We start from the raw sequence: 17,031 nt of genomic DNA on the forward strand, positions 1-17,031 counted from the left end.
TTTCTCATGTCTTTTGCCCTAATTTATGGGTTTTGAGAAATCCTTCTTGGCTCCAAGGATATAAAAACATTTTCCCATATTTTCTTCTGAAAGTTATAAAGTTTTGCTTTTCACATTCCATCTTAAATTCAATTTCTCCTCTCATTCGCAGTGCCAGAGCTATCTTATAATGGTTTCCAAATATCTATAGGTCAGTTTTAGGTGCTCTGTTTTGTTACATTTTCCTATCCCTATGCTGGTCACATCCACCCTGAAAAACCTATGTGTTTTTTGAATTGGAATATAATTGCTTTACAGTGTTGTGTTACTTTCTGCTGTACAACGAAGTGAATTAGCTCTGTGTACACATATATGCCCTCCCTCTCGAGCCTCCCTCCCACCCCTCTAGGTCATCACAGAGCCCTGAGCTGAGCGTCTTGTGTTATGCAGCAGCTCCCCACTATCGATCTGTTTTATGCAGGGTAGTGAGTATATGTCAGTGCCACTCTCCTAGCTCGTCCCACCCTCCCCTTCCCGACCTGTGTTGCTATGTCTGTGTTTCTATTCATGCTCTGCAAGTAGGTTCATGTGAACCATTTTTCTAGATTTCATATATATGTGTTAATATACGATATCTGCTTTTGTGACTCACTTCACTCTGCTAATGACAGACTCTAGGTCTATCCATATCTCTACAAATGACCCAATTTCATTCCTTTCTGTGGCTGAGTAATATTCTGTTGTATCTATGTACCACATCTTTATTCATCTTATGTTTGCAAATAGACCCTGAGTTTTGAATTCATAGCAAATGGGTTCCAGCAGCTCAGGTTCCTTTCCATTGCTTCCCACAAAGTATGCCTCTCTGGGTGGAGCAGGCTGAAACTTCAGTGGAACCTAAATACCCTTTTCTCTGGCTTCCTTCTTTTTCTGATCATTTTCCTTCACATACTTCAAGAAGCTGTCTCAACTCATGGGTTGCATAATATGTTCAATACATACATTAATTCTGTCGGCAAGAATCTTGCCATTAACCTGTTTACTTACAATAATGCCAACAGCATGCTGGGTAACACTCAGCATGACTGTCCCAGTCTTGCCACTGGGAACCTTTGTGGGGCATTCCCTTTTTGAACAAGGTTCATTCCCTTGATGTCTACAGCATCACCTTTCTTGTAGATTCACATGGATGTGGCCAGAGGAATGACTTCCGTCTTCTAAAAGGTATACAAAAAGATGCCTTGTCTCTTTCCCTTTGGATTGCTCATTTTGGTCAATACTGGAAGCTGAAAGTCTGCACATCTTTTCATGTGCTTATCTGCCACACCTTTGGTGAAACATGTCTTCATGTCTTTTGCCTATTTCCTAATTGGAATTTTTTTTTTTACTGTTGAGTTTTGAAAATTCTTTGCATATTCTAGACGTTAAGTCCCATGTCAGATATGTGGTTTATGAATATTTTACTCCACTCGTTCTCTTAATAGACTCTTTGCTGAGAAAAAGTTTTTAATTTTGTATTTTTTCTTTTATGGATAGTACATGCTTTTAGTGTCACAATCCTGTTGTCTTTTTTCCTATCTTATGAGGCAATTAAACACTTACAGTACCCTGTGGAAGAAGAGTGTTGGTAGTGGGCATCCTTCTGAGTTTCTGATCTTAAGCTACTGATTATCTGATTTGTCTCTCTCGCTCACTTTCAGTTATGAAGGTAAAGGGACTGTGTTTATCAGTTAAAAAGTGTTTGGCTGCAAGAAAGAGCATGCTTATCTAGAGCAGTTTAAACATGTAAAAACTTACATAATAAAATATCTGGGCCTAGATTCTTTATTATGCTACTGTACCACCTCATTACTGGCTTTTGTTTTTGGCTTGACATCTAACCAGGAAAAAGGGACAGCGCTTCCCATTGTGTTTTAATTTGGGAACAAACTCTTCTTAGCTGCCCCTTAAATTTATTTCTCCTTACATGTCATTGATCACAACTGGATCCCAGAAATGAGGGGGCGATTATCATACCCAAGGTAAACAATCATGATTCAGCCTCTGTACCTGGGCTTCCTTCAGTGGCTGTGTTGATCCTCAAGAACACTTAGGATTTGGCAAAACTAATACAATATTGTAAAGTTTAAAAATAAAATAAAATTAAAAAAAAAAAAAGAACACTTAGGGATATCAAACTAAAGGACAGAGTGGCAGGGGATGATGCCACCCACAATCTCTGCCTGACATTTGTTTGACTTTGTATTCCCTGTGCCTGGCCACGTGAAGCAAATAGTAGGTCTATTTGGAAGTTTCTGTTGAGCTTATCTCCTTTTGCTCAGAACTGCCTCCCCACTCATGAAGGAAGCCTTTGCAGCCACTAGCTACACCCTCCATCCTAATGGCTTGGACCGTTCACTCAGCATATTTGTTGAAACTGGACCACCATCGGGCTACCATAGTGCACAGAAAATACAACGTAAATGGTGTACGTAGAGATTCTGACTGCTGTGTTAGGCGCTGAGAACAAAACAGTGAGCACAAGCAGTGGTCCTGAGGTCTAGTGGTAAATACAGTCCTCAATCAAATGCTCAATTAGAGCTGAGATATGTGCCCTGAAGGAGTAGCAGTATATAGGACTGTGTGAAGTAGGATTGGGTCATTAGGAGTGGACCACTGGCCCAAACTCAGTAAGATTTTTTATATATATGTATAAGGAGATTCTGTTAATCATTATCATAAAGATCAACTACCCAGTAGAAAAATGAGTGTGTGACCATGGGTAAATCATGTAATCAATTTCCCAACTTATAAAACTTTGACAGTCAAGTGCCTCTTTTTTTTGTTTGTCTTAATTGATTTATTTTTTATTGAAGGATAATTGCTTTACAGAATTTTGCTGTTTTCTGTCAAACCTCAACATGAATCAGCCATAGATATACATATATCCCCTTCCTTTTGAACCTCCCTCCCATCTCCTTCCCCATCCCACCCCTCTAGGTTGATACAGAGCCCCTGTTTGAGTTTCCTGACCCATACAGCAAATTCCCATTGAATTCTGGGCACACCTCACTGCATATAGGACCTTAGTTCCCTGACCAGGGATCAAACCCATACCCCTGCATTGGAAGGCAGAGTCTTACCCACTAGACTGCCAGGAAGTCCCCCAACCAGATTTTCTTGCCTAGGAATCAAAGATAATAGTTAAAACTTATATAGTGCTCACTTTTAAAGGCAAGGCTTCCCTGGTAGCTCAGACAGTAAAGAATCCGCCTGCAATGCGGGAGACCTAGGTTCGATCCCTGGGTTGGAAAGATCCTCTGGAGGAGGGCATGGCAGCCCACTCTAGTATTTTTGCTTGGAGAATCCCCATGGACAGAGGAGCCTGGGGGGCTACAATCCATGGGGTCGCAAAAAAGTCAGACATGATTGAGCGACTAAGCACAATCCTATTGAGGTATATAACATTAACAACGGTTGAGAGATGAGGAAATCAAGGCACAGAGAGGTTAAATTTCTTGATCCAAGTCACACAGCTGATTAGTGTTGGAGCCAGGATTTGAACCTGGATAGTCTAGATCCAGAACCTGAGCCCACTATCACTGGGCCTCAAAGGTGAGGCAGCCATCTCCTGCCATCTGGTGGGAGAAGCACAGAAAGCCAGTTTTCATGCAGAAAGAAAGGTGAGGACAGAGAGAAGTAAAACCCAAGTTCCCTTTCGAACGAAGCTTTATCTCTTGAAATATCCTGAGACACCTTTCCTGGGATCCTCTGAATATGACATAACTTCTGAATTCACCAATAGGTGTACAACATAGTGATTCAAAATTTTTATAGTTTATACGCCATGTAAAGTTATTACAAAATATTCATTCGCTCTGTTCCCTGTGCTGTATAATATATCCTTGTAATTTATTTATTTTATATGTAGTATTAATAGTTTGTACCTCTTAATCCCGTACTCCATCTTGCCCCTCCCCCATTCCTCGCCCCAGTAACCACTAGTTTGTTCTCTGTATCTGTGAGTCTGTTTCTGGTTTGTTATATTCATTCATTTGTTTTATTTTTTGGATTCCACATATAAGTGATGTTATACAATATTTGTCTTTGGATTGATTCTGCTTGGGACTCTCTAATTCCCAGACTTGAATATCTATTTCCTGTCCCAGGTTAGGGAAGTTTTTTGCTCTTTTTATTCAAATATGCTCTCTCCCTTTTCTCTTTCTCTCTCCTCCTTCTGGGACCCCTATAATGGCAGTATTAACATACTTGATGTTGTCCCAGAAGTCTCTTGAACTGTCTTCATTTCTTTTTATCCTTTTTTTTTTTTTTTTGCTCAGCTTCAATGATTTCTATTACTCTATCTTCCAGCTCAGTGACATGTTCCTCTGTGTTATCTATACTACTACTGATTCCTTCTAATTTTTTTTTTTTTCCTGGCCTCTCCTCATAGCATATGGGATCTTAGTTCCCCGATCAGGGACTGAACCCAGCCCCCCTGCAGTGGAAGCTGGGTATCTTAACCACTAGACTGCCAGGGAAGTCTCCCTTCTAATGTATTTTTCATTTCAGTTATTATATTTTTCATCTCTGGTGCTTCTCTTTTATTTTCTAACTCTTTGTTAAAATCTGACTTCTCACTCTGTCCATCCGTTCTCCTCTCGAGTTCTTTGATAATCTTTAACACCATTACCTTGAACTCTTTCTCAGGTAGATCGCCTATCTCCACTTCACTTATGTTCTCCTTCTGGGGTTTTAACTTGTTCCTTCATTTAGAACATGTTTTCTATTGCCTCATTCTGCCTAATTTGCTGGGTTTACTTCTACGTACCTTCTAGGTTGGTTTTGTTTCCTGACCTTGGAGAATTGGCCTTTTTAGGGGATTTCTTATGTGTCCAAGTAGTGCACTCCCCTCTGGCCACCAGGCTACATGGTCTAGGGATTCCCCCTTTTGTGGTGGGCTGATTACTAGGGGCGGCCTGGTAGGCATGGCTGGCTTCCAGTCTGCTTGATGGTCAGGCCCTGCCTTATATAGGGTCTGGCTCGTGAACTGGCTGGAGAACCCCAGTAAGTCTTGGAGCTAACGCAGGCACACAGATGGCAAAGTTGGATTCTGGGATGGGTGGTTGTGGGGCTAGTATCCCCAAATTTAGTGCTGGTGGGAGGGGCCAGTTCCTGACACGGGTGCTAACACGTCCCAAAGCTGGTGCTGGCCACTGGTTAAATAGGGCTGAATCCTGGAGTGGCTGGCTAAGGAGTCGGGTATCTCAGAGCTGATACTAACCTGATGGTGAGTGGGCCCAGGGCCCAGGGCTAGTGCCAGCTCCTGGGTGGGTAGCACTAGCTCCCAGATGCTCTGGCTGTGGAGCCCTGGGAGGTCCCAAAGCTTCTGTCAGCCCACAGGAGATGGCCCTGGATCCCAGGACCCTGGATTGGGACCCAAGGCGTCCCAGAGCTGGAGTTGGCCTGCTGGTGGGCAAGGCTAGAGTCTGGAGTCCAGGTGTCCTAGGGCTGGTGTGTTGGCCATGTCCTGAGGAGGCAGGCTGTGGGACTGTGGTCCTAGGCCTTCTGTCCACACTCTGGTGGATGGGGTTGGGGTCTAGGAAATCCCAGGACTGGTTCTCACTACAGCAAGCCAATCCAGGTCCTGGGGTCTCTAGCTACAGGGCTCAGGGGTCCCAGAGCTAGTATTGGACTGCTGGTGGGTTGACCAGGTCCTGCCATGGCAGGCTGCAGGACTCTGGTGTTCCTGGGTCTTTGTCCGCCTACCAGTGAGTGGAGCCAGGTCTGGGAGTCTCTGGCTGCAGGGCCCTGAGAGTCCCAGGTTGAGCTCCTGTGACTGGTGTATGGGGCCAGGACCTGGGTCCTCTGTTGGACAGGACCATGTCCTGGGAAGCTGTGGGTTCAGGGGCTCTTAAGGCAGCCTGACTGCTGGTGGGCGGGGACACAGCCCCAGGCAGTTGCTGGGCGTAACATCCCAGTACTGGTGCCTCAGGCTAATGAGGGGGGACGGGTAGAGTTCTGAGGCTAATAAACTAGAGGGAGGAGTCCAAAATTTCTTGCCAGCACTAACATCCACATGGTAGAATGAGCACCCCAAAATGGCTGCGACCAGTGTCTGTGTTCCCAGAATGAGTTCTAGTTTCCTCCTGCCTCTCTGGGAGACTCTCCAAGACTGGCAAGTGGGTCTGACCCGGGCTCCTTTCAGATTACTGCTTCTGCACTGGGTCCCAGAGCAGGTGAAACTTTATGTGTGCCCTATAAGAGTGGAGTCTGTATTTTCCAGAGCCCTCTGGGTCTCCCAAAAGTAAACAACACTGGCCTTCAAAGCCACATTTTCTGGGGCCTCATCTTTCCCGTGCAGGACTCTCAGGCTGGGGAGACTGATGTGGGGCTCAGTTCCCTCTTCCCTTGAAGAGAACCTTTGCAGTTGTAATTGCTCTCCCATTTATGGGTTGCTCACCCAAGAGCATGGGTCTCCACTGTACTGCAACTCTACCCCTCCTACCTGTCTTGTGATTCCTTCTTTCTATCTTATGGAAGGTCTTTTCTGGCAGGTTCTGGTCTTTCTCATCAACATTGTCTCTGTGAATAGTTGTAATTTTGGTGTGTCCTTCAGAGGAGGAGGCCTTACAAATAGCTGTAAAAAGAAGAGAAGCGCAAAGCAAAGGAGAAAAGGAAAGATATACCCATTTGAATGCAGAGTTCCAAAGAACAGCAAGGAGAGACAAGAAAGCCTTCCTCAGCGATCAATGCAAAGAAATAGAGGAAAACAGAATGGGAAAGTCTAGAGATCTCTTCAAGAAAATGAGAGATACCAAGGGAACATTTCATGCAAAGATGGGCTTGATAAAGGACCGAAATGGTGTGGACCTAACAGAAGCAAAAGATATTAAGAAGAGGTGGCAAGAATACACAGAACTGTACAAAAAAGATCACAACCCAAATAAACACAATGGTGTGATCACTCACACTCACCTAGAGCCGGACATTCTGGAATATGAAGTCAAATGGGCCTTAGGAAGCATCACTGTAAACAAAGCTAGTGGAGGCGATGGAATTCCAATTGAGCTATTTCAAATCCTGAAAGATGATGCTGTGAAAGTGCTGCACTCAATATGCCAGCAAATTTGGAAAACTCAGCAGTGAGTGGAAAAGGTCAGTTTTCATTCCAATCCCAAAGAAAGGCAATGCCAAAGAATGCTCAAACTACCGCACAATTGCACTCATCTCACATGCTAGTAAAGTAATGCTCAAAATTCTCCAAGCCAGGCTTCAGCAATACGTGAACCGTGAACTTCCAGATGTTCAAGCTGGTTTTAGAAAAGACAGAGGAACCAGAGATCAAATTGCCAACATCCATTGGATCATCGAAAAAGCAAGAGAGTTCCAGAAAAACATCTATTTCTGCTTTATTGACTATGCCAAAGCCTTTGACTGTGTGGATCACAATAAACTGTGGAAAATTCGGAAAGAGATGGGAATACCAGACCACCTGACCTGCGTCTTGAGAAACCTGTATGCAGGTCAGGAAGCAACAGTTAGAACTGGACATGGAACAATAGACTGGTTCCAAATAGGAAAAGGAGTATATCAAGGCTGTATATTGTCACCCTGCTTATTTAACTTAGATGCAGAGTACATCATGAGAAATGCTGGGCTGGAGGAAGCACAAGCTGGAATCAAGATTGCTGGGAAAAATATCAATAACCTCAGATATGCAGATGACACCACCCTTATGGTAGAAAGTGAAGAAGAACTAAAGAGCCTCTTGATGAAAGTGAAAGAGGAGAGTGAAAAAGTTGGCTTAAAGCTCAACATTCAGAAAACGAAGATCATGGCATCTGGTCCCATCACTTCATGGCAAATAGATGGGGAAACAGTGGCTGACTTTATTTTTTGGGGCCCCAAAATCACTGCATATGGTGATTGCAGCCATGAAATGAAAAGATGCTTACTCCTTGGAAGAAAAGTTATGACCAACCTAGACAGCATATTAAAAAGCAGAGACATTACTTTGTTTACAAAGGTCCATCTATGGTTTTTCCAGTGGTCATGTATGGATGTGAGAGTTGGACTATAAAGAAAGCTGAGTGTGGAAGAATTGATGCTTTTGAACTGTGGTGTTGGAGAAGACTCCTGAGAGTCCCTTGGACTGCAAGGAGATCCAACCAGTCCATCCTAAAGGAGATGAGTCCTGGGTGTTCATTGGAAGGACTGATGTTGAAGCTGAAACTCCAATACTTTGGCCACCTGATGTGAAGAGCTGACTCATTTGAAAAGACCCTGATGCTGGGAAAGATTGAGGGCAGGAGGAGAAGGAGACGACAGAGGATGAGATGGTTAGAAGGCATCACCAACTCAATGGACATGGATTTGGGTAGACTCCGGCAGTTGGTGATGGATAGGGAGGCCTAGTGTGCTGCGGTTCATGGGGTCGCAAAGGGTTGGACACAACTGAGCGACTGAACTGACAGGAGGTGAGCTCAGGGTCTTCCTACTCTACCATCCTGGAGACTCCTTCATTCTTGAGGATTTTAAATAAATTTTAAAATTTAAACAAATTAATTTTAATAAATTAATTTAATTTAATTAAAATGTAATTAATTTAAATAAATAAATTTTAATTTTTGTTTAAAATAAAATTTTAAACAAATTTTCTAATTTGTCTTGGAGAATTTGACTGTGTGTACCATTGCAGTTAGGGTAACTGTCCCAGCCAAGGCAGGGGTTGTCAAATCCAAACTGATCTACAAACACAGAGCTGTTAGAACCTCTGTTTGGCTGACTCTACTGTCCAGAGCTTTCTGCTCTCATGTTGTGGCACCACTGATGTTAGAAGCTTGTCCTTAAAAGTCCAAATGAATAGAAAGTTAACTTTTTATGGAAGTTGATACGTAGCCATTCTGTCTCACTAGTTTGGAACTTTTACAAATGTCATCTTTAGTTCATTCATGGCTTGTAGTTGGAAAAATTCATGATTTATACCAAAGACAACATGATAAACATCTAAAAAATGGCCAAAATTAATTACAAGATTAAGGTAGCTTTCCCTGTGGCAATATATGGTAACTAGAATGTTAGAAATCAAGGGACTTCATTCACCTCCCATCCCTCAATCCTGCTCCTATCTGGGTCTTAATTTTTTAATAAATGTCATTACCATACATCTAGTTACTCAAATCAAATATCTGGTGGTAATCATTTCACTGAACATTCATGTTAATTAAGCTTTCAATAAATTCTGATCTATTTTACCTCCAAAATTTATATAAAATTTATCCACTTCTCTCATTTTCCACTTCTCTATTCACTTCATTTATGAACTGCTAAAGTGATCTGTTATTTATGTTTCCATCCTGAAATCTACAATCCATTTTTCCCACATCAGCCAGAATATGTACATCAGTTATTGGCTGCTGTGTAACAAACCAACCCATGTATTAATAGCTTTAAAAAACCAACTATTTTTATCAATATTTGCTCATGATTATGTGGGTTGCCTGGCATGGTTCAGCCAGAGTAACAACTCTGTGTTTCATGCAGAGTGAGCTGAACTTGCTCATGTGGCTGCAACTGGGGCTAGAGGATCTAAGAGGGTGTCACCCACATGCCTGGCCCCTCAGACGGATGGCTGGAATGCTGGGTCTCTTTACTCCTGTGCTCTGGCATCTTTCAGGGCCTGTCTGTCATGGGCCTCTCCAGGAAGCTAGCCTGGGCTTCTTTTCAAAGTGGCTCAAGGCACCAAGCAAGTGAAAAAAAGAAGTAACGTGGTCCTTTATGACCCAATCTCAGATGTCACACAGTGTCACTGACACTTTTGCTGCATTCTATTGGTTAAAGCAAGCCACAGAGCCTGCCAACACTTCAAAGGAGGGAAAACAGGCGGGAGGAATGGCAAAGTCACATTTGCAGAGGGTATGTGGGACGAAACGATGGTGTGGCCATCTTTGGAAACAATCTACCAGCGTGAACGTTTGGAAATGTAAACCAGGCATTTCACCTCCCTTCTGAAAACTCTTCAGTGCTTCCATGGCATTTGGAATAAAATCTAAACTCTTTATCCTGGTGGAAAAGACTACCTGTTTCTCAGCCTACCACCCTCCTCCTCTCTCATCACATTGACATTTTGTCCCTCCAATACCAAACACTTTCACTTCTTGGTTTTTCCAGCCGTGGAGATACCTTCCAGGGGAACACGCTCCACTCTGACTTTCACTTTGCTCTCTGTCTCTTTTTCATGATAACTCAAATGTCAGCTTCTTTTTTTTTAGTTTATTTTTATTTATTTGGCTCTGCCTGGTCTTATTAGCCACACATGGTATCTTTGATGTTGCATGTAGGAAATTCTTAGTGTGGCACATGGGATCTAGTTCCCTGACCAAAGATCAAACCTGGACTCCCTGCATTGGGAACTCAGAGTCTTAGCCGCTGGACCACCAGGGAAGTCACCATCTTTGAAAAGTCTTCTCTGGTGATCCCATCTAAATCAGGCTGCTTCTTTCATCCCCAGATCCTCTCTTGCCTCTCTCTGTTTACCTCCTTCAAAGTACAGCCCTAAAAGTATAATTGTCTTTATGTTCATTAAAAAAATATTTGTAGACTATTAAAAGAGATGAAGTTATCATGTAGAAATCTCTATAATGGCTACGAATATGTTTGTACATTAAAGCAGCGTGTTTCTCCCTGTGGAGGGAAGCCAAGAGACTCTGGGTGGGGTGGGAGGAGAGACTAACATTTCCCTGGATATTCTTTTATGCTCTTTGACTGTTTACCATGTGCATGTTCATACAATATCAAAACATTACTTTAATAAAATATAATTTTATAATATACTTTATAAAATATAATAAAAAATAATGGTTTGCCTCAGTGGAAATAATTTAATGATTTATAATAATTGCATCAGAGAATCAGCTATCTTTGGAGAACCAGAGACTCTAAGGTGCCCTCTTGAAAATTTTGGCTTTCATAGATAAGCAGAAGTCCAGCAAGATTCTGGAGATGGGTCTTTCCTTTGTTTGCTTCAAGAGAGAATTAATGCCTTTAAATACCTATTTTAAAAGAAAGCCTGAAAGGCTTTCAACATGCAAACCTCAGGAACCAGGCGCAATGCCATCAGATGCCTCAGAATACCCTAAGATGCAGGCTGCATGCAGGACTGCAATTATTCTGCCTAAATTGTACAGGTCTCTTTTAAATAGCTCTTATATTCCTTGTCACAAGGCATCTAACCGGTAACAGCAAAATAATTCACTAAAATAAGGGCACAAACTTCTGGCCTTTAAAATTCAAATTTTAAACAAAAATAACATTTAGATGTTATGCTTTAACTCAGCATATAAACCAGATAGGGAACAAAATCATTTGCTATTGGTGTTCCTAATAAAAGGTCTGATGATGGTCAACAATTTTATTATGACAAGTAATTTACTAATGAAGCTTTTCAATTTTTCTTTTTTCCCTTCCTTTCAGTGAATCCTGTAAATTAATGGCCTGAAACGACAGACTTATTCTTGAGTGTCTGTGTGTGTTGCTTCTTTACCTAGAAGACTGGGAGCCAGCTCTTCCCCTTTCTACTTTTCAGTTTCGGGCCATAATGTAACTGACTTTAGCTTTAGGTTGTTAAATAGGAATAAGATCTAGTGGCCTGCTGCATTCCAAAATAATATCACCATCTACTTCATGTGGTACCTTGGGAAAATTTTTCTTATCTGTAAGTTAAGAACAATAATATTACTTAATGGGAATATTTTGAAGGTCATATTATTTTGGAAGAGTGCCTCTTATTCATGGAAAATAATAAATATTAGTTGGAAAATTTTGGCAAAAGACAAAGCTCCTCTTTCATGATGCTATAAAGTTAAAGAGTTTTTTAGAAAAGATTAGCAAAAATGTGTGCTAAGTTGCTTCAGTCATGTCCTACTCTCTGCAACCCTATGGACTGTAGCCCACCAGGCTCCTCTGTCCATGGGATTCTCCAGCCAAGAACACTGGAGTGGGCTGCCGTTTCCTCTTCCAGGGGATCTTCCCATCCCAGGGATCAAACCCACGTCTCTTGGGTCTCCTGCATTGGCAGGCGCGTTCTTTACCACTGGTGCCACCTGGAAAGCCCTAGAAAAAATAGAATAAGCATTTAATAATCATTATACTATAATTCCTTCACATCTTCAGGCAGTCCTGAAGGGATGAAGACCTGAGGGCATCATCTCTTGCATGATGCACTCGCGCTCAGCCTAATTGCACCCTTGTAGCGCATAGTTCATATTTTACCTCACTGTGGCATTTCCCAGAGCTCAGATTAAGTAGAAAAATGTGACTTCTGCTTCTTCCTGAAACTTCTCTCAAAAACACACCAGGTCTGTGCAGAGACTATTGTGTAACTTCCTCCCTTCTTTTCTTCTATTCATTTCATAAACATTTATTAAGTACGTATCAAGTAATGGCAACCTGCCATGGTTACATACAGCAGCGAAAACTATGAGTACCTTCAGAGACAAATCCACACATTCCTGAGAATGCTCTCCTGGGGAGACAGCACAGAGCCTGAGCTTCAGGCCAGAGTGATGAAGGCAGTAGCCTATTCACTGAGGAGATCCCACACAGAGTGTCTCAAAGGCTTTCAGTGTTTAGTGTCTTTCATTAAAAGAAAAAAAAATGTTTTGGTGGTGCTGTGCAGCATGTGGGATCTTATTCCCTGACCAGTGATCAAACCTGCACCCCTCTCTGCACTGGAAGTTCGGAAGCTCAACTTGACTGCCAGGGAAGTCCCAATATCCTTCCATTTTTATTTAAATTCTGAAAGAAACCATACACACTTTTACAATTTAAAAACTTCTAAGATATTTTTCAACCTATTTCTTTTTTTAATTAATTTTTTTATTGAAGAATAATTGCTTTTCAGAATTTTGCTGTTTTCTGTCAAACCTCAACATGAATCAGCCATAGGTATACACTATCACCTCCCTTTTGAACCTCCCTCCCATCTCCTTCCCCATCCCACCCCTCTAGGTTGATACAGAGCCCTTGTTTGAGTTTCCTGAGTCATACAGCAAATTCCCATTTGCTAGCTATTTTACATATGGTAATATGAGTTTCCATGTTACTCTTTCCTCAACCTGTTTCTTATTTGAAAGCTGACAGTATTGAAATAAGAAAAGCAATAAGGATTTTTCCTGTTCTGTTTGCTCAAACTTTGTCAATAGTACATTTCTGAAGCAACAGTGAATTTGTTTGTTTATTTATTTTTGGCTGTGCCGGGTCTTTGTTGCTGCATGCAGGCTTTCTCTAGTTTCAGGGAGCAGGGGCTACTCTGCCAATAGGCATGAGGGCTCAGTAGTTGTGGCAAACGGGTTTAGTTGCTCCGAGGCATGTGGGATCTTCCCGGACCAGGGATTGAACCTGCACCCCCCACATTGGCAGGCAGATTCTTAACCACTGGACCACCAGGGAAATTCCAGGACAGTGAATTTGAATCTCTTAAACCTTTATATATGGACATGAGTTTGCGTAAACCCCGGGAGTTGGTGATGGACAGGGAGGCCTGGCGTGCTGCGATTCATGGGGTTGCAAAGAGTCGGACACGACTGAGAGACTGAACTGAACTGAACTGAAACCTTTATATGACTCTTATCTACCTTTGGGTGGAGCATAACTGAGAATTTGACTTTTGATTTTTTTGATAGATTTTTTTGTTTTCTCAAGAAAGTTCTAATTCTCAAATGTTCTATTGAGAATAGTGCTCCAATCTACTGATGGTGTTCTGTAAACCCCCTTGCAGGATCTCTCCCTTGAGGGAAGGGAGAGGACCCTCAGGTATCTGGCTTTTTCTTGGTCTCAGGCAAAGAAGGGCTTTTGGCTTAGGAATTGTCCCCCCTGAACCCCTGGGTCCCCAGGGCACACACACTCAGCAACCAGCCCAAAGGATGTCCTACCTGTCTGGACTGACCTTGGGCTGGCTTCTGGACTTGTAGAGCCTTCTGCAGTTTGAATCAGGCCAGCTCAAGAGTTCCTCTGGCTGGTGATTTGTTCTGGGATAACTGGAAGTCTTAAACCCAGTCTGTAAGAGCCTTCCTCCCAGATACAGAGGAAGATGTGAATTAAACAGAGTCGATGAAAATAGACTAGGAAAATTGGCCCTAAATAATTTTCTCTGATAAGACCAAATAGAACCTGCTTGTGCTGGGTGTACTTCTTGCCCTCACCCCACCACTGGAACCTACTCTATGCCCTCCCTACCCTATCTCTGTGTCCCAGACTAGGTTCCAGGCTCTCCAGCCCTCTGATATCCAGTTGGCTTTGGCCAACGGAAAGCTCTTGGAGGAGACTGGAGTAATGGGACAGGAGAGAGGTCAGGGTACTCCTTCCCATTGCTGCTAAGTCGCTTCTGTCGTGTCCGACTCTGTGCAATCCCATAGACGGCAGCCCACCAGCCTCCTCTGTCCCTGGGATTCTCTAGGCAAGAATACTGGAGTGGGTTGCCATTTCCTTCTCCAATGCATTCAGGCATGCTGAGTCGCTTCAGTCGTGTCCGACTCTGTGCGACCCCATGGACAGCAGCCCACCAGGCTCCTCTGTCCAAGGGATTCTCTAGGCAAGAATACTGGAGTGGGCTGTCATTGCCTTCTCTGACTCCTTCCCATTGCTGTCCCCTTAACTTGATGTGGCTCCGGCAGGGGCTGCTTCCTCATCAGCTATAGCTCCTGTTTGGTGTCCCTTGTCCAGGACTCTTCTTTTACATCTACTAGTTTAGGGGTGATAATCTCTTCTCACTGTTATTAATCCCTGTGTGGATTCCTAAACTCTGTCCACATCCTAGTAAATTGTCCCTTTTAATTTAAAAAGCTTTTTAAATTAAAATATTTGCCTGTGCCATCTATTTTTCCCCTGGGAAGGACTTTGACTGAAACAGCCGTACATGTTACACTGCCTCCACCTGGAAAATCCCAGGACCTTTCCCAGTTAGAAGCAGCCACCTCCTAGAAGGTGTAACCACATCCACCTATAGTTACTACAAAATCCAGGACAGGAGCCTTGAATTGCTAGACTGGGATTTCTTCCAGGGCAGGAACACTGTGCTGAGCCTGTATGGAGGCCCCCACCCTCACCCCTGAGCCCGGGTCCCTAGCACAGAGTAGGTTCTCCATCCAATTCCCTACAGAGGCAGCACCCTGAGGCCCTCAGAGCCTCAGCTCTCTTCCTCCTCTTCTCTCTCACACCACCTGCTGAACTGCTGGCACCTGTGGGATCTGGGTCACCCTGCTGGCCAGCTGGTTTCCTTCTCTTTGTGCTTGACAGAAGGAAGTTCATCCACGTGATTTTTTGCAGTATCCAGAAAGGTGGGGGGGGGGTGGTACAGTTTGTCCTGTGGTGTAAAGCTTGCGGAGGAATGCAGGTTTTAGTCTTACCCCCACACTGCTGCTATGCGAGAATTGTCTCCCCTCGCCACTTAACCCCTTCTCTCTCCCCCCTCAAAAAAAAACCTTGAAACATTTTATTTTGGGATTTGGGATTACACCCTATGCAACAATGAAATAGGAGGAGGTGGCTATGAATAGCCTCTTAATGTATCATACACCTGAGACCTTCCCCCAAACGCTGCAGAGGAATTATTCAGGCTAGTCAGCCACGAGGCATGTTATTTTTTCAGAAATGTTTATAGCTGGCTAGGCCTGCTTAGTGACTACAGTAGGTACGTTTTCTCAGCGGGAAGCACTTTGAACCGCAAATGCGCACTAAAAGGCAATTGCCATGGAGACAGCGCCTCCTCTGCGGTGCATTTCTCCCGAGTTTTCTTCTTGGGGCGCTTCAGCATCCGCGGGGTGTTCTAGGCATGCGGCTCTGAGAGGTGTCTCGGGCGCAGCAGCGTTGGGCGGGGGGAGCCCGCTTGGGACTGGAACCCTCGCCCAGGAGTGGAAACTGGAGAAGGCCGCCCAAGGTGGGGTGTGTGTGTGTCGAGGTGGGCGGGGAGAGGTCCTCCGGCTGTGCGGGCCGCCGGCTCCCCTGCCTGTGCGTGGACCACGTGCAGGAGGGGCGCTTGGGGGCCCCGGGCGCGCAGCCGCGGTGGGTGACTGCGCCGGGTCCCGGGGCCCCGAGTACCCGGCGTGTGTGTGTGTGTGTGTGTGTGTGTGTGTGTGTGTGTGTGTGTGTGTGTGTGTGTGTGTGTGTGTGTGTGTGTGTGTGTGTGTGTGTGTGTGTGTGTGTGTGTGTGTGTGTGTGTGTGTGTGTGTGTGTGTGTGTGTGTGTGTGTGTGTGTGTGTGTGTGTGTGTGTGTGTGTGTGTGTGTGTGTGTGCGCGCGCGCGCGCCGCGCCGCCTTGCTCCCCCTTGAGTGTATGCGCGCGGCCTCGGCCCAGCGCCCCAACGATCTGTGCCTGCACCCGGGAAAGCGCGCTCGCTCCCGTGCGGGGTATGTATGTGTGTGAGTGTGTGTGTGTGTGAGTGTGTGAGTGTGTGACTGTGTGTCAGGTGACTTGGGTCACGCAGTCTCTCTCTCCCTCCTCGGGGGAGGAACTGCCGCGCTCCGGCTGACTCCTCCGCCGGCGGGCGGGAGAGCGGGCGGGGCGAGGCGGGGCGGGGCAGGGGGCTCCGGGCGCGCTGGGAACCGCGGGACCCAGACCTGGACGCCGACCGCCGCGGGGGGAAGCGCGGTCCCCGCCCCCGCCCACGGACCTCGGGACAAAACCTCAATTTAGAAATAGGTTGCGAACCGCAGGCCAGGAGGTTTGGCCGAACCCCCACCACCAGGGACCCCCGTTGTCCCCGGGACGGCCGGCCGTGGGCGCGATGAGCCAGGTGCTGGGGAAGCCGCAGCCGGAGGAGGAGGAAGACGACGAAGAGGAGGATGAGCTGGTGGGGCTAGCGGACTACGGAGACGGGCCCGACTCCTCGGACGCCGAGCCGGACAGCGGGGCGGAGGAGGGAGGTGAGCGTCGGGTCCCCGGCTCGGCCCCCCGCCGGGAGGACCTCGGCCGGCACCCCCGCCGAGCCGGGCGCGCGGGCCGCGGACTTGGAGGGGATCCAGGAGAGCGGAGTTTCGGGGTTGGGGTCGGGAGGGGCGCCGGAGGAGCTGTCGC

The 17,031-nt window shown here is 45.2% G+C and overlaps 1 protein-coding gene and 1 pseudogene across 2 annotated transcripts in view; one reads left to right on the forward strand and one right to left on the reverse strand.

Annotated features, from left to right (window-relative positions):
- The window catches only part of RRAGD (Ras related GTP binding D), a 57,238-nt gene that overhangs the window by 2,778 nt on the left and 37,429 nt on the right, over positions 1-17,031 (forward strand). The window contains 1 exon segment of one of the 2 annotated variants that reach the window (NM_001192828.3): positions 16,588-16,880. The exons of the other annotated variant lie outside the window; for it this stretch is intronic. Coding sequence (NP_001179757.1) covers positions 16,742-16,880 — 139 coding nt within the window. The 5' untranslated portion in view covers positions 16,588-16,741. 2 annotated transcript variants of the gene reach the window in all.
- LOC100847428 (large ribosomal subunit protein eL21-like) lies at positions 624-1,898 on the reverse strand (annotated as a pseudogene).

This window comes from Bos taurus, chromosome 9 (genome assembly GCF_002263795.3).
Source record: "Bos taurus isolate L1 Dominette 01449 registration number 42190680 breed Hereford chromosome 9, ARS-UCD2.0, whole genome shotgun sequence".
NCBI classification, from domain to species: domain Eukaryota; kingdom Metazoa; phylum Chordata; class Mammalia; order Artiodactyla; family Bovidae; genus Bos; species Bos taurus.